Source organism: Leptinotarsa decemlineata, unplaced genomic scaffold (genome assembly GCF_025532065.1).
Source record: "Leptinotarsa decemlineata unplaced genomic scaffold, Ldec_3_MD MMD2_tig00000199_RagTag_RagTag, whole genome shotgun sequence".
Taxonomy (NCBI): domain Eukaryota; kingdom Metazoa; phylum Arthropoda; class Insecta; order Coleoptera; family Chrysomelidae; genus Leptinotarsa; species Leptinotarsa decemlineata.
In genome coordinates this window covers 1,500,054-1,518,990 of record NW_027412544.1, presented here as the reverse complement: position 1 = coordinate 1,518,990, position 18,937 = coordinate 1,500,054, and the positions used below count along the sequence as shown (strand labels likewise).

General features: G+C 32.7%; 1 protein-coding gene across 1 annotated transcript in view; it reads left to right on the top strand.

Moving 5' to 3' along the window:
* Positions 1 to 18,937, top strand: part of LOC111509531 (putative helicase mov-10-B.1) — a 40,078-nt gene that overhangs the window by 11,130 nt on the left and 10,011 nt on the right. Inside the window, exons 6-13 of the mRNA XM_074172779.1 lie at positions 7,603 to 7,736; positions 8,547 to 8,656; positions 8,708 to 8,821; positions 10,080 to 10,197; positions 10,248 to 10,429; positions 13,330 to 13,521; positions 13,599 to 13,880; positions 16,917 to 17,221. Coding sequence (XP_074028880.1) covers positions 7,603 to 7,736; positions 8,547 to 8,656; positions 8,708 to 8,821; positions 10,080 to 10,197; positions 10,248 to 10,429; positions 13,330 to 13,521; positions 13,599 to 13,880; positions 16,917 to 17,221 — 1,437 coding nt within the window. The remainder of the gene's footprint in view (positions 1 to 7,602; positions 7,737 to 8,546; positions 8,657 to 8,707; positions 8,822 to 10,079; positions 10,198 to 10,247; positions 10,430 to 13,329; positions 13,522 to 13,598; positions 13,881 to 16,916; positions 17,222 to 18,937) is intronic.

Sequence of the window (18,937 nt, the reverse complement as noted above, 5' to 3'; positions counted from 1 at the left end):
CAAATTGTGGCAAGTTTTAAAAGAATTAAATTTCCGGTGGGAGAAATCAGACTGAAAATCACTTTTGATTGACCGGGAAGAGATAATATGTTGGAGAAGAAAGTATCTAAGATCTATACGAAAATTTCGGGCTGAAGGAAGGCCAATTTACTATCAGGACGAAACGTGGGTAAACGCAGGTCATACTCTCACAAAAATTTGGACAGATAAAAATATATCAAGCTCCAGGCAAGCCTTTATGGAAGGTTGGCCTACTGGTATTTCCCCACCCTCTGGTAAAGGCAGTAGATAAATAGTTTCTCACATTGGCAGTGAAAAAGGATTTGCTAAGCATGGTTTGTTGGAATTTGAATCCAAAAGCACAAAAGACTATCACGAGGAGATGACGGCTGATGTTTTCGAAGAGTATTTTGAGCAGATGATTGAACATATACCACCAAACTCAATTATAGTATAAGATAATGCACCTTATCATTCACGACTCGTTGAAAGACTTCCAACGACTGCGTGGAAGAAACAGGATATCATTGACTGGCTGCGGAATAAGTCCCTGCCTTACGAAGATGGAATGGTTAAAGCAGAACTTTTAAAAATTGCCCGGCAACACAAATCTAAGTTCAAGAAATACGTAGTTGACAAAATGGCGGAAAGACGAAACATCACAGTCCTTAGACTTCCACCCTACCACTGCGAATTAAATCCAATTGAACTCATTTGGGCACAAATGAAAAGCTATGTGGCTAGAAAAACTATGTCATATAAAATACGAGCTGTACGTGAATTGTTATATGAGTCTTTACAACATATTACAGAACAAAATTGGCGAGATGCAGTAAGACATGCAATAGAAGAAGAACAAAAAATGTGGGATCTTGACAATATAATTGATGCGACTGTAGACACACAACCGCTAATTATTAACCTGCAAGACGACTCGGATTCCGAAGATGATCCTGTTTATTTTGAATTTGAATAGTTTTGTAAGTAATCGTAGTTTATATCATTTAAAAATAGGTATTAATTAAATAACTGTATCTTTTACAAATTGCAAGTAACTTATTATTTTTGAATAAAATAAAGAAATTTTTTTAAAATAAAAATACAGTTTACAGTACCTACAGTTTAAGAATATTAATATATTTATTTATTTAAAGTAACTAATGTTTTAATCATATACTCTACGACACTGGTCACTCATTTTCACTCAAAATACCTACATAATTGGACTAAAAGTTTTATAGCTGTATTGTATTTCTTCAGATACAAGGTGGGTTAGTCGAAAACATCTTAAACTGCCAGTTTTAGTTTGGTTTTTGTTATTATATCATATTAGCTGTCCTCTCTGTATTTCAGTTCTCTAATGAGGGTCAAACTTGCAGTGAGCTATCAACAAATTATGAACGGACTATAGTAAAAAAAAAGATCATCAGAAATTCTCGAGCGCGTCATATTAAGGTATGGTGAGTTAATTACCTGCTAAAAAGTGTATATTCCAGTAATCTGACAATTTGAGAGTGACGTAAAGAAAGGGAAGGACAGCGTAGCTAATTTTTTTTATTTTGAAGGAAATAATTCAAGGATAACGAAAAATATATAATCTGACGATTTCCGCAAGCCGAAATAACAAAAATTCGTTGATAAAATTTAATGCGTGCAGCTGTGTGATACCTACATTTCCCTCTTCGAGTTTCTATTCCTCTATTCTCTATTCACTTTTTCTCTATCTATTACTCTCTCACCACGTCCCCACTCTGAATTCTGTTGCCATGACGCCATCACAGCTGATCACAGAGACTCGTTCGTGATGAAGATGATGATTAAGTAATCAATCAATTGATGGATGTAGCCGTTAATACGTGGTAGAAAATCATAATGAAGAAAAGAGAAATTAAACTTTCTATGTCTTTTACCACTTGTATTTGTAACTAACGTTACTGCAGTTTCGTCCTATAAGGACATTTTCAAACTTATATAATATATAAGGACATTTTCAAAATTATTCAATATATAAGGACCTTTTCAAACTTATACAATATATAATATATACAATATATAAGTTTGAAAATGTCCTTATAGGAGGAAACTGTAGTAACGTTAGTAACAAATCAAAGTGGTAAAAAACATAGAAAGTTTCATTTCTCTTTTCTTCATTAATTAATCAATTGATTATAAAAAATTAATTTTTTTGAGCATTTTAAAAAAATTATTTTCTTATAAATACAAGTATTCTACTTAAAAAACATACACTTCTTTATTTGCTTGCTATTTCCTGAGCTTTTCAATTAATTAAGTTCAATGAATTGAAAAAAAAAAATAAAAAAAATATTGTTTTTGTCAGATTAAGCGAATCCCTCTAGGTAATCGTCAGATTATGAGACAGCACGTTTAAAACATAAAGATAAACCATATATATCTTAATCTGACGCGCCTGAGTATTTCAAAATGACGATTTTTTTTGCACATTGTAATAATGGCCGCGAGTTTGCGTCAGATCGAAATCGTCAGATTATTGAATGAGAGCTTTTTTTTGGTGCACTTAACACCCCCTTAGAAAATCTGACGCGCTCAATTAAATTTTTTTTTCATTTTTAACCCTTACGTACAACCACCCACATCATACAAACGATCAAATTAACATACCAACATTATTAAAAATACGTAGGACATTGATGCTATCAATATAAGACGCGCTCGAGTATGTCTATGCAACAGTATTTTTTTACATATTTAAAAATCTATAGCCGCTTCCCCCACCAATGAAAAGGTATATATTATATAACATTTTTTTCTTCTCATCATCTAAGCTTTGCAACCTAATATGTCTCAATGACGCTCGAGTAAATCGCCATTTTGCATCGTGGGCTCCCCTGCTATAAATAAAATCGTTTATAAATCAACTGAATAAGTATATTTACATACTCCGTTTACGTACTCCGAACATGGCATCTGATAATACTTTTTACTGAAATGTGCTTCCCAGAAGATGAGTTCACAGGACAATACCGAGCTCAGTTTACATACAGTGGTATCAATGTGTTTTTCCACGTCATTTCATTTTCTGAAATGATTCTTGAAAATTTTAAATTTACTTCCACTAAGCTGTCAAAATTCTGACATGTATTTTTCGTAGAAAATTCATAGACTGTTTTATTTTCATTTTTAGTCAAGCCATTTCTCAAACGATATTGATGAAATTCATATGCACAGGAATTGGCAAGCGGAATAGAATTATTAGATTTACTATTTTTTTTAACTTAGTGTCATATCAATCACAAATAGTATGAAGAGCAAAAGTTCCAGGATGAATCCCTGTGAGGCTCTAACTTCTGCATGAGCTTCTTTTAAACTACCATTCTTAATTTCCACTACTTGTTTTCTCTCACTCATAAATTTCAAATAAAAATTCAAAACATTCACCTCTCCCAATGTCCCAAACTGTCAGAGATAATCACTCAATTGATTTCTGACGAATGAAACGTGTCTGTAAAAATTCTCGAGGAAGTTTGCACAAATAACACAGGTCTGCGACCAAAAAACTGCATAGGATTTTTTTACATTTTCTTACAGATTTTAACCTCCCAAAAACAGAAAAAATATTCAAATTATTATATCACATAAGTTTTTATGTATATTGCAGTATCTATGTTCATTGGTAATAAACCTATTCGATTTTTATTTGATAATGGAGAAAAACAACCTGAGCTGTTGGTGAGACAGGGAATGTTTTAACATGTTGGGACAAGTCAAATGACGTACACTTTTACACAATTATATGCAAACTAAAATTTAAGCACATAATTTTTAAAGAAAAATAGCGGTAATCATTTCTTCTTTGATTTGATTTCTCATTTTTTATTCTCTGCTACAATCTTTTCCCGTTATTTTGGCGCAAAATAAGTTCTAGCATATTAAGTTGCATTTATACCTTCAATTGACGCCTAGTGTATATCACTTGAAACAAAGAAAAGCTCTCAGTAGACATACTGATATTCAAGTGAACAGTGCTGTTGTCTGTTAATCATGGCAACAAGGGGTTGTGTTATTTCTCCAAACAGTTTTTGTTATATCTGTGGTGAATTCGCTATTAAAAGTCAACAGAGAAATATAAGTGATTTTGTAAGGAAAGTTTATTTTGCCTATTTTAAATTAAAAATTGGTGATCAAGATAAACCATGGGCCCCGCATAAGGTGTGTAGAAGATGCGAAGAAGATCTTCGTTTGTGGTTTAAGGGAAAGAAAAATGCATTTCGATTTGGAATTCCTATGATATGGCGTGAGCAAAAAAATCACACCACTGACTGCTACTTCTGCTCAGTTGACGTAAAGGGATTCAATTCAAAAAACAAAAGAAACATAAGTTATCCTAATCTTGACTCAGCTATACGTCCAGTGCCCCATAGCTCCGAGATATCTATCCCGCAGCCACCTTCCTGTTTGGATGAATACCCTAGTGAGTTGGAGGACGAAGCTACATTGCCTCCTCCGGGTGAATCAAGCTCAGATTTATCTTTTGACGAAGATGAAAGGCCTCAACTACTTTGTCAAGGTGAGCTCAATGATTTAGTAAGAGATTTATGTCTTTCAAAAGATGCAGCCGAACTGTTAGGTTCTAGATTAAAAAATAAAAACCTTTTATCACCTGGCACTTCTTTCTACTGGTACAGACACCGAGAAAAAGAATTTACTCAGTTTTTCTCAAAAGAAGGAAATTTAGTTTTCTGCAATAATGTGGAAGAACTCATACATCGCTTTGATATAAAGTATGACTCATTTGAATGGCGCCTATTGACTCATATAAGACTAGCCTTAAAGCAGCATTATTGCACAATGGAAATAAATTTGCCTCGATTCCGATTGGACATTCTGTGCATATGAAAGAAGATTATAACGATTTGGCTATTATCCTGGAAAAAATTAAGCATCAAGACCATCAATGGATGATTTGTGAGGACTTCAAAATACTGACAATGCTTTTGGGTCAGCAGGCAGGTTATACCAAATATCAATGCTTCTTATGCTTGTGGGATAGCAGAGCCAGAGAACAGCACTGGAAAAAAAGTGATTGGCCATCCCGAGAAACTTTAAAATCTGGAGAGAAAAATGTTATAAACACTACCTTGGTACCACCAGAAAAGGTTTTGTTGCCCCCTCTCCACATCAAATTGGGGTTGATGAAACAATTTGTAAAATCGCTGCAAAAGGATGGAGACTGTTTCAAATATTTATGTACAAAATTCCCGAAGCTATCAGAAGCAAAGTTGAAAGAGGGAGTTTTCACCGACCCCGACGTAAGAAAACTTTTAACGGACCCTTCATTTGTAGAAACTATGAATGAGAAGGAAAAAGAAGCTTGGGTATCGTTCAAGGACATAGTATGAAAGTTTTTGGGAAATATTAAGGATCCTAACTATAAAACCATTATGCACCGGATGCTAGCAGCTTATGAAGCTCAAGGCTGCAAGATGAGCTTGAAGGTCCATTTTTTACACTCTCACATAGACTATTTTCCTGAAAACCTGGGAGCTTACAGTGAAGAGCAGGGGGAGCGATTTCACCAGGATGTCCGTGATATTGAGAGAAAGTACCAAGAGCGATGGGATGTCACTATGCTTGCTGACTACTGTTGGCTGCTTAAGCGAGAAACTGAAGATGGAAATTGGAAAAGGACTCGTCAAAGTATCAAGGAAAAGAAGAAGAGGTTTCATAAAGAACATGAATAAGTATATGTATCAAAATAATGTTTTGTTTGCTTTAAAAAAATATTTATTGTTTAAAAATTTTTAATAAAGGAGTGTTTTAACCAATTTTTTGTGTTTGAATTTGCAAAAAATCCTTATGTGATAGAAAAAAATGGCCATCACTTTTGAAATCATCGCACTTTAAAACATATAATTCAGTAAAAATAACTCATGCAGCTGACAAAAATTTTTTTTTCGCAGACCTGTGTAATTTTCAGGCAGATACTACTCTATAGGAACATTTGGAAAATATAATATTCTTAATTTTCATTTGAAATTTTTTCTTGATGTATATATCTCTCCTCCAGACGATTAATGTCTTATACTAGTATACTGTTTGTTTAAATTCAGATACCATTGTCCCTTTTTTTTTCAGCTGGTTTATTGAAACAAATTTCAAATTATCAGAAATTTGAAGAATTAGACTGTAAATTGATTATTAAGAATGGCTTAAAAATGGTGACTTGATGGAATTGTAAACCTTCAACTTCGATCCATGGTTTCATTTTCTATTATAAATATAGTAAAACGAATTTATTTGATAAGTCATCCCAAGCTGTCATATGATATAATCTAATCTAATCACTAATAGCAAATTATGAAAGTAGGCGACCTCTAAATCTAATAATATGTCTAATCAAAGAAATCCATATCACAAAGAAAAAATCAGATGCATCATTTTTTAAATGTAACAATTTTTTGTGTTGCTGAAGTATTAAATAATCATCCATTTTATTTGAAAATTTTTGAGGAATAGCTGTCACTTCTAATTAATTGAAATGGAGGTTCACATTTTCACGTTAAATAGTATAATATTGTAGCTCTTTTTAAAAATTGTCAATAAACTTGGAAATTAGTTTGTCCGTTGCTACTCTATTATGCTGTTACCAACTGGTTTTATAATTCATTAACACCACTGAATTTTTATTAATTCTTTTAATTCCAATCCTATGGCATATTTCATTAACACCACTGAATGTCTATCAATTCCAATAATATTGTGCCACATGGAATTTCTGTGGTTTAGTTTGAAATTGACCATATTTGTTGAGAAATAAATGGTGGCTGGGTTTTAATTATTTTCGTTACAGATTCTAATCAATGAAATTATTCAAGGATTTGTCAAATATTTGAACTATTTTGACTAATGGCATTGACAATTATGATAGAAATGATTGTCAACAATGTAATGCAATATAAAACCAGGCTACAACTTCTTTATAAAATACACTGTAAATCAGAACAACGGCTAATTTTCACTATGAAGGCATATAGGGTTCTTGATTTTGTTATGTGGAATTTGAAATATTTCAAATAAATACAGTCGTTAGGTAATTGTGAGGTGTCATCTGGAATATGCTAGTTGCATATGGAAGTAGTATACAATTGTACAAAAAATATTCCCGAAATGTTTATATAAAAAAGTTCGATGTATATTCCTTTGTGATTTATTGCCAGATATAAACAGGTCAATTGATAGGAGAGACTGACAAGATATTTTATTTATTATATCATAAATAATATAACGTTCAGAAACTGTAATTTAATGAATTATATTTATTTTCGTGTATCAAAGATTAATTTGAGAATACTCATTTTATCATAATGAACCATGTTCAAGTTCGCCTCTGAATAGAATAATGGGAAATGCATTTGTTCAGCTAAAGTTTAGATGTAGACTTCTTCAACGTCAATATAAAGGAACTGATTTTATTATAAAAGCCTCAAATTATACATTCTAGCTAATAATTGACTATGTATAGTTGGTTTAGGTAAATTGTACGTTTATTTAGGTTTTAAGTAGTTTAACTGTTTGTAAAATCTTTTATGATTTGATGATATATTATGGGAAATATTTCTTTAGGATCCGATTACAAAGTTTTTGTAAGATTCTCAAGCGGTGAAAATGCCATTGTTGGTGGATTCAGGATACCAGTCATTTTTTCATTTCAAAGTGTTGGTGAGAACCCGGATACGTTCACTATAGCGAGGTCAATTGTAAGTATACTATTTTTTTATTATTCATACATTTGTTCATTCATAGTTGGTCAATTAGCATGTTGATAAAGTTGAATATCATCATGGGAATAATTTTCACAGGATCAGTACAGAGACAGGAGACCTCAGACCTCCCTCTACTAATCTTGATAACATCTAAGTTCTTTGAGTAACTTCAAAACATCTCTTGTGTTTCTGCAACATCAAATTTGTGGTCTTCCCTCCTGCTTATCTCTTCGTCTTCTCACGATAGTTTAACTGCATCGCTGCCTTAGTATGTTTCTCATATAATCAGCAGCACTTCATGTTCTTGTCTGCTCACCTGAGTTGACTACCTTATTTCTTATCAGTATCTTCTTGACACAGTAATAATAATAATAATTTATGTTACGTTCTTTTTTAAGAAATCAAAAGTTTTACTTTGCTTTCCAAACTATTCACTAATTGTTTCACAATATTACCCCTATTTGATTCACAATCATACATCACTGATCACTCTCGTATTCACTGTCCAAAGTCAAATAATTAACTCACTCTGGTAGCCGTGCTCATTATCTATAGTTTGTGGCTGAGGCTCTAGTACTTTCCTAAATACTCAAGAAAACTGCTCATTCAAAATATAGAAGTTTTCTATGGGGATATTTTAACTCACACTAGAGTATTCAAGAAGAAATTCTCGGCATGCAGTGATGTTTCTACAAAGTAGTCTTTGTTGTACGGGTTGATTTAGGTTAGTGTATATTTTTAAGAGTAGTATTCATAGCAAAAACTGCATAAAGATGGTATTGTTCTCATAGTAAATTATTTCAGGTTATATTTGTAGCAGAAGATCATACTGAATACAAAGTGCATGAGGCGAGTCCTTTCAAAGGAAATGAATGGCCTAAAAAAATAAACGTATATCCACCTTTAAAACAGGGGTAAGGAGTTATGTTTTTTAAAATTCGACAAATAATAATTTATTTTTGCAGCAATATTTCAAACAGATATCCTATACCATATGACATCGTAAAATTCCTGAGATTTGGTCTCCAAGATCCTCCAGTAATGAATGGAGATGATCATCAAATTTTATTTAATTTGAGGTAACTATCATACTTTAGTCAAATATGTACATTTTTATATTCAGTACGGATGTGAGAAGTATTTTCCTGTCAATTTTTGAAGAGGATAAGATATCAGAGTTATACAAAATTTACGTAAAAAAACATCGTTTTAAATACTTTTTGATGAGAAAGACAATAAAGTTGCATCACGAGTCGCTGAGGGGACACTACTGACTATTTTTTTTTCAAATAGAAAGGGGTCTTATGATATTACTTTTGATAACCATGTCAATTCTCTGTCCAACACTTTTTTTAGAAATAGGATCGGCAATTTCTGAGTAAATGGCAGTTATATATTCATTCAATTTGACTTCAAGAAAAAATAAATTGAAAACTCATTCCAGTTAATCCCAGTGAATATTCAAAATGCTTACTCTTCACCATAATGATTTTTTTTTTCTAAATCTTATATTATTAATGTTCCTAAGATAATTTCGTTAGTAGCTTCTCTCATTCAATAAATGAGTTCTAGAATAGACTACAGTCGTGTAATTTATACTTTATAAATTTCAAGAATCCACACAAAACAGTGGTGATCTAGTTTGCTGTTCTAATGGACCCCGATTGCCTATCCACAGGTTTGGATAGCCTCTTTCGAATCAGCCTAATCTTGGGTAGGAGAGAAACTACGCCAGGAACGTTTCATAATGTAAAAAATAAATTTGTAAACAGTCATTATTATTATCAGGAATTGAATGGTAATCATTTTGAACCTTCATTGGATTCTTAAAACTCGAGCAAGGCTCACCCGATTTCCAACAACTATAATGTTTTTGATAGAGAATTGAACACTCACACAAGGTATCACAAGAACCCCTTTTCATTAAAAAAATAAAGCTACTAATGGACTCTCGATGCATACTCTTGTTTTCATTTCATCAAAAAGTACTGATGTTGTTTTTTCACACTTTATTGTTTGGAATGAACATGAAAGATAAGTTAGATAGCCTCTTTACATTTGATATTTGAAAGTGCATTTAATGTGCATGCATGCCATAATTAAAAAAATATTGCAATAAATCATTGATTGAAAAAAGTATGCCATGGGCTTCAGAAATTTTGCAATAAAATTTTACTGAGATGTGGTGATGGTGATGATGATGTAGGAATTCTACTGAGGTCATTCACAATACATATGAACAATATCTGAAAACTGTATGCTTCCATATTATCGCAAAAAAATGATACCTAATAGGCAGTTTTTGAAAGTAAAAATGTTCTACTGTTATTCTTTCAGAAAAGAAGTAGAACCAGGTCATATTACACTAAAAAATTATGGAAAATTTTGGCATATTGTTTTATGGTTGGAAGAAATGGGACAGACTCTAGGACTGCAAAGATACAATATGGAAAATGTAAGAAAAATCTACCATTTTATATATTTTCTTTGATAAAATTATTTAAGGTAACGTTGAATCTACGTGGAAGAAATTTGGAACTGTTTGTTCCTGGTTTAGCTGAAAAACGCCCTTCAATAATAGTTGGAGATATGCTTGATATAAGAATACATGAAGATCACACAGCATATAGGGGCAACATTAAACGTGTCAATGATAGATCAGTTGATATTGGTGATATCGACGAAGAGTAAGTATTGATGGTATTATATAGGCTGTGATCAATGCTTTATCACCACGCACATTTGCATCTGATGGGTAAAATAAACAAACCTCCTTACGCTGGCTAATCAGATTTAACTCCAATCGGCTGAAGGAATTCATTGTATCAGTTCTGCACGAGTTTCCTCATAGCTTGGTCCTGAGTACTATTTCTGATATATATTATTGATTTTCCTATGACTGTGCCAAGCAGTGAGATGTTTTTCTTTGCTGATAACACAAAATTATGGAAATAAGTCTACCTTTTTTGGAACCACAAGAAAAATTCAGAGAGACACGATCAAAGGTCAATAACTGGTTCAACTGTAACAGACTGTTTAAGCGACTCAAAAATTAATAAAATGTTTTTTTTTTTTTTCGAAATATTGAACTAAAGTAAACTTGAATGTCAAATTTCTTGGAGTAGTTCTTGATTCTATCTCAACTTAAAAATCTCATGTGGGTTATCTATCACGCAAACTATATAGAGTAACATATCTCTTAAAAACTTGAGAAACACTGTCGGTATTGAGGGAGTACTGAAGGCATGCATACTGTGCACACAGTCATTATTTCTTAATGAAATCCTTTGCTGTTGTCATTCACTTATAGAGAATATGTTAAAAGAAGGTTTAGGAATCTTTTGTTTCATCACACAATCTCTACGAATGTCATATTCAGGTGAGGATGATTTTAAGTGCCAACGATACATAATTCATTATTCATTCACATAATATTCTTCAAAAAGATGATTATGTACAATATGACCCGTTGAAAAAAAATTTTTGGCTCTTATTACACAACACAACAAAAAAATATTTTTTGAATGTTTCCTACACTAAATTAGTCAATTTCTACTAATTTTGGGGTGATAAAAACGAAAATAACAACGAAAAATTTTTATTAGCTCTGGTTTTTGAGATACACAGTACTTAATCTTAAAGAGTAGTTATACTATACGTGAAAAGTGAAAGTACATAAAACAATATTGTTATGTTTCTTTTAGAATATTTTAAGTACAAAATCAATAAAAAAAAACATTATTCTTAGTGTTTTGACAAATAAAAGAAGTTTGTACCACCAAATTTCAATTAAGTCCATCCGATTCATTGTAAGATCGCTGTCGTTTAGCTTATCTTTTATAAAACACTTCTGGAGCATCCCTACACACAGACCAGCAGTAGTCTGCAAGCATTGCTTCATTCCAACGGCCCTGATATCTCTGTTCCATTAAGGCAATGTCTTGATGGAATCTTTCTCCATGTTCGTCACTCACAGCTCCACAGTTTTGTGGGAAGAAATTAAGATGAGAGTGAAGAAAATGAATTTTTAAGGACATGTTGCATCCAAGTTGGTGGTAAGCTTGAAGAAGCTCTTTAACCAATGCTGTGAAGTTATCATCTCTTTTGTTACCTAAAAACCCATGTACAACCCCCTTAAAGGCTTCCCAGGCTCTTTTTTCATTTCCTGTTAAAATCATGTCAAAAGCAGGATCATTTAGGATTTCACGGATTTGAGGCCCAATAAAGATGCCTTCCTTGACTTTAGCATCACTCAACCTGGGAAACTTTGCTCTCAAGTACTTAAAAGCTTGTCCTTCCTGGTCCATGGCCTTCACAAAGTTTTTCATTAGTCCCAACTTGTCTGAGTGTGGTACAGGCCGAAGAGCAGATGGGAGATTAGGGTCTTTAACCGTTCCTCTTTTCTTCATAGATAAACCTTGCTTAATGGGAGGAGTTAAGCAGAAATAACAGTCGTCTGTATGATTGGTAGGCTCACGCCAAACCATAGGTACTGCAAAAGCCATTGCCCGGTTTTTATTTTTCAGCCACTCTCGCAATATGACGGAACAAGAATTACAACATATATGAGGAGCCCATGATTTATCTTGGTCCCCAACTTTCACACCAAAATAATGTTCATAGGCTGTCTTAACGATAGGTGTCATTTTACGTTTCTGAGCCTTAAATGTTATTTCACCACATATATAGCAAAAGCTATCGACAGAATTCACACACTTTCGAGGCATTTCAGATCAGCACTTAAATTAATTTAAAAATCAACTTCACACGATAATTTCAATAGCAACCACGTGCGTACAATTGACAAACTCACATAGGTTATGTTTACTACTTAAGAACAGCTGATGAGAGGGGTGTTATGTAAACAAACATGTGTACCAACTGTTGGTGATGAAATATTTCATTTGTTGAAAACTCAATATACATATATATATAATATAATGATACTATATCTTGAAAACAAGAGCTAATATATAATTTTTATGGTCACTTTCGGTTTTAACACATACATTGAAATCATCTAATTTCAACCCCGAAACAAAAACTTTGTTGTGTTGTGTTACCGATAATGGTAATAGTTTGTCCAGATGTATATTAAAGGATGTGTGCGAAGAATAATATTTGCGGTTTGATGAGTAGTCATCACTGAATATTTTGATACTAGAATAACTTCAGATACCAAAAACCCATTATTGAACATATTATTTGATAAATATCTTAAAATATCTTAGGGTTTATGTTATTGAAGATTTCAATATCGATACTGGAGAAACCTTCTGGATAACATAATTGTTTATTTTGCTGTCTACTGCTCTGTACAGATAATTAATTCATATTTCTTCCTTTTTTCCCTAATAGTTACAAAGATGAATTGTTTCCATCTAAAAATGAAGTTACTTCAGTAAATTTGAAATACAAAATATTTATTGATACCTGTCTACTATTTTTCTACAACACACAATGGAAATAGTGGTGTTTTGCATAACTAAATAGGCAATATCAAACAGGCTGTAGTTATTAAGTATTTTACAAAGGAAATCTGTTTTTACAGTGTATTGACTTAGTTATTATTTAAAATATTTTTCAGGCTTCTGGATATTATTGAACAAAACCCAAAAATTGAGATGGACGTACGGTTTTTATTGGGACGTTTATGCTTCGAAAGAATGCATGAAGCCGTTGATAAAATTGTAAGCAAGGGAATAGTTCAAACCATATTTCCAGAAGTGTCTTTGAGGAGCAGACAAGTTCCTCAACCACGTACCATAAGAGATGGAGAGTGAGTGACCAACCAATATTTCTTCCTTTTCTATAAGCTAAAAAAACACCTTCATACAAATGTTTTTCTTTTTTCAGATTCTACAATCAGATGATTGTAACAAATCCTGAACAAAAAACGGCTGTTTTAAAAATTTTGAATGCCTCGTCTTTGCCAGCTCCTTATATAGTATTTGGTCCCCCCGGAACTGGTAAAACTGTAACAATTGTAGAGGCCATTTTGCAACTGAAGAATAAAACAAACAGTCAAATTTTAGTTTGTGCCCCTGCAAATGCTGCTTGTAATATGCTAACATCAAAACTATTGATGCACTGTAATAAGAATGAGCTAATCAGAATTATGTCAAATACTGTGGATGTGTAAGTTTGTAAAAAGAAATTTTTTGTAGAATAGATTGGTACTTATGAAAATCTATTATAAATCATATACTGTGGACATACAGTAGAACTCCAATTATCAGGATTATTAATTATACCGATCAATTTAAGGAAAAAAATATTTTTTTATGAAAAATTGAATTGTAAATAATGCAAGTTCAAAGGCTGAGCGGGAGTAGAACATTTCCTATCCATTACCAAAATGTTTAAGTAGTAATTTTATACTATGCATATCTAACTATGTACTGTTTCCAATATGCTGTAGTCCGACTTGATTGTTTACAGTACAAAAAATTATATTTTAAGTACTGCATTAGAGTCAATTTGTTGTTTTAAGTCACTTACTTTCTTTGTTTTCTCTTCAAAATAAGCTTTGGTATCAATTGATCAGGATAGTTCTACTGTAGTTCTACTGTATTAAAACCTGAATTGTTTATAGAATGAAAACACACGCCTCACTATATGTGGAAAAAGTAGCAATTATACACTTTACATATTTCCACCAATACAAATAATAAAAGTTGAAGTACTTTGAAATAAAGTGTCAAGAAGGTGGTATCAAAATTTCTGAAAAACACTTTTTATACTTGCCAGAGCACTCTTGTCGCCATCTACTTTGCCTTTTCCAGGCTTTTGAACGCTTCCAAAAGTCTTCTGTTGAATTTTTCAATACTTTCGAACAATTTCTTTGAAATGAGCTTTTATGACTCATTTAGTCTGGCCAACATCTTTTTTGTTGCGGTTCTCACAGCGTTTTGCAGAAATCTCAGTTTCAATAATCAGGTTACCCAACATTTGCCGCAAGAAACGAACTGTTTTGAAAGTTACTTTTATGTTATTAGGTTGTTTCGAAAGTTTTGTGTGACTCAAAAATCTACTTGAAACTGTTATATATATATATATATATATATATATTTTATATATATATATATATATATATATATATATATATATATATATATATATATATATATATATATATATATATTATATAAATACTCATTTAATTCAATCGAAACAAACACCATTTGAATCACTGCACAAGTCGATTAATTCCGTCAGCATAAAAATTGTGTGCTCAGGATTCGATGAAGTCGACGTGGAGCAGGATCGGACCTCTTCTGTTGACCAGTGCCGGCTGCTGCTAACGCAATTTTCTGTACATTTCGTTGATTTCCTCACATTAGGACTCTGCTGTGATGGTTTGGCCTGGTTGCTGAAAATTATAGTGAATCACAGCAGCCGCTGACAACCATACAGTAACCATGGTGTTTTTTTGGTAGGTTTTTGCCTTTGGGAAGTGCGTGGGGGGCTTATAGGTAACCAACCACTGTCCTGAACGTCTCCTGTTATTGTACAGGATCCACTTTTCATCACACATGACAATCCGATCTATTGGTTGCGCAAAAGCAAAGAACAGACCTCAAAACTTGACAATTGCTGTCGGCTGTTCAAATTCAGCCACTTATAAAGCTTTTTGACCTTAATACATTTTAAACCATCAATAACCACATGGGAGCTGACGCCCAGTTCTTCTTTAAATCTTCGTCTTCGATCACTTCGGGGTTCATATTAGAGGCTAAAATCTCCGGAACGAAATTTCGCAAACCAACGTCAAACAGTGCGTTCATTAACACTATAATTTAATTTTTCTGGCTGTTTTGGCAGCATTTTGGTTCAATTTGAATTCGCAGAGAAAAATTAGTCAAAAATCGCTCAACAACTATAGTGGCATTTGGAAGATGTATTTAATTTTATTCCTAAAGTAGAGGCTACATCAATGAAAGGCAGATCAGTTTTAGATGTCTTTCCCATTGCATGTCCAGTATTCTGATGTACTTACAGCTTTAGCGATAATGGATCTGCATTCATGCTGTTTAGTCTAAAGCTTCTCGACAGTGAAGAAGAATCTTGGTTTGACAGGAGCAGCCGAAAAAACTTGGCTGCCGCACTCCCCCGTATATTTGGATGTTCTGAACCAGTATAATCAGGTCCCATTTCTCAACACGAGCATGAAAATAATTCAGTTTGTTGAAGCTAAAGGCTTCAGACTGCATAACATTTCTCCAATATACAAGTATCAAACAACTGCTGAATAGCAAATTGTTAGTATTTCATTCAGAAAGAGTGGGGTTGACCTTTTGATTTGAGTATTTTAGTAAAAAAAAAGTTAATTTGGACTTTTAATTATCTCTTAGTTTATTTGAATCTATAACAGCAAGGGAAATTACAGAAATCAGCAGAATACTCCACTGAAAAAAACCTGACACTTTATTACTCTGTCTACCCCTCCTCTTCTCAGTAAGACATTTGGCTAGAGTATCTTGACGTTTCAATTAACAGTAATTTCCTCAGCAAAAAATATTTAATTTTCAATACTAAAAATTTTAATCCTGTAGACGACGTCAGTTATTAATTCACCAATAATGAAGTGGAAGAGAAATGTTATTTTGCAGTTGATACAATTTTCATTTTATTTACTTTGTATCCGCTATCACAAAAAGTAATTTTTATTCTGGAAGATATCAAAGATATATGATTTTCATTTCCCAAAATGCAATCTAACAAGTTCAATGAAAATATTATTTTATAAAGGCTTAAATCAATTTAATAAATTACCTCAAGACATAAGAAGCAGCAAAAGTTTACATATGTTCAAGGACAGATTAAATTATTATATAAAAATGAATAATATTCAACGATATTGAAGTGATAATATATATGTATATATATTTGTTAGTATATAGGTCTGACTTAGAGTTAGATTCAAGTTGTCTTTGTGTATGTATTATTAAACCAATGTAATGTTTGTATATTAGGATTTCCTTCCTATGAAAATAAATTAATTCATCCATTCATATAAAAAATTACTTACCAAAAATTATAGGGTGTTTAACATTTTTAACTTGTTTATCAAAAAATAGCATTTATTATATTTTTCAAGTGCCAAAGGCTTCAAATACATTTGAATTTATCACCCTAAATTGTCTATTCACTCCATTATTGTTATTATTACAGATCAACTATTCACCAAGATGTACTGGAATATTCTAATTACATTGAAGATGGAGAATTCTATAGAGTAGACGCAGCTAAATTGAAGAACTACAGAATTATCATAACTACTTTGATTCATATTGGTCGTTATTCTGGTATGTTAAAACCCGATATTGTATTCATCGATGAGGCCGCTCAGGCTTGTGAACCAGAAGTTGATTGTGCTCTTGCTATGATCGAGAAGGGCAAGCAGGTTATCTTGGCCGGAGATCCGAGGCAATTGGGACCTTCGACTTCTTCACTTGCTGCAAGACGATATGGTTTAGGTTAGTATCTTCATTCATTAGAATTAAATAAGATTTTTGATTTACTTATTCAAATAAGTAAACTATTGAGTCAAAATACCATAGTAACGCGTTATTTGAATACATTTTAAAAGATTTTCATCAAGTATTGGGCTTTCTGATAAACATTCTAAGGCTCATATCAAAGTCAACAATATAATTAATTGACTCATCTGAAAGACAATTATTTGGCATCTTTATTCAGTCAAAGATAATACAGTTCAGTGCAGTGGGTGACAATTTTTTATTATTTCATTTCTATTAGTCAAGCAATATCATCTAGTATTTACTTTGATGTTCTTTTTGATTCCACGGCTGGAATCTTGGAACTAGATTAGTAGGAGACACTAAGCTTAGTAGTGTCTCCTATATATCATATGATGCAGTGTACACTTACAGTAATGTATTAAATATAAATACTCTGAATCTGTCATTGAAGTCACTCTAGGTTTTACCAAACAAACTCTGTATTCCTAGACTGTAAGAAGGAACTACAGTTCGAAGAGGGCGACAGCTGGTCAACGGAAACACAGATTAACAAGACTTTCAACTTGGCTCGTATCCTATCTCATAATTATCTAACTTGGCTACGGAATTATCATGTTTAAAGTTTGACGATAGTCGTGTCACGAAGTGTTATGGCGATGCATTGAATTTATTGGAGCCTCTGGAGACGCCCTACATTTTGTTTTATAAGAGAGGGGACATTGTTAGATCAAGATCTTCAGATGATGTGGTGCTGCAGGTTTTTCCGGGTTTTCCTGCAGCTGAAAAAGCAAATGCGCCACTGGAATTAACGAAGTCGCCCCGGAGCGCCAATTAAGTTTTATTGTTGTTTTTATTTTATTTTTATCGTTGTTTCAATAAAAACATATTATCATGTTGTTTCCCATATGACAAAATCAGCAGTCAATAACCTCTTTAGCACCAAAAGCTCACAATAGCCTTCCTATACAGTCACTCATGACTCACTGGCAATGAGGTTTCTATTTTTGAATATGTCTATACCAACGGTCGGCAACAGGCGGACCGCGGCACTTTTGCGGACCGCAAAAGGTCGAACCTCGGACCGCCAAATATTGTAATGAATAGAATAGAATAGAAGTTTATTTAACCACATTACACTTTACATGTTTGTAGCAAGTCATGACAAATTTGTTACATATGCTTACGCACAGCAAAAGTAATTTCAGATCGGATGAGTATAAAATATAATTTAAGATAAAAAGTAGAGCAACATAAAAATAAACATTAAAAACATGAAAGAACAACATGATATAGCATATTTACGGTAGTCAGATGAGTATGTTGCTTGTATGTTGAGACTTAGGAGCGATTTTTAAAATACCCCAGGTAATCAGAGACAGTAAAAGCAGCCCTCCAATAGTAGTTGTTTGATGGATTGTTTGAATTTATTCATACTAAGATCTTTCAGCTTGACTGGTAAACAGTTATATAAGTTGTAATCCAAAGAATTTTTTTTTGTGTTATATACCAAGCATAAATTAATACGTAGATAAGGTATAGATACTACACCTTTATTAATTGAAGTAATATTTTCAAGCCACATAGAATTCAACTTAGTATGTAGGTACTTATATTTCAAGTTGCCTAGTCAATCTGACTAGAAGAGACACTTCTAATTTGCTGTTCCTCTCGAGAACCAAACTATAAAAAACTTGCTCAAGAACGTCTTTG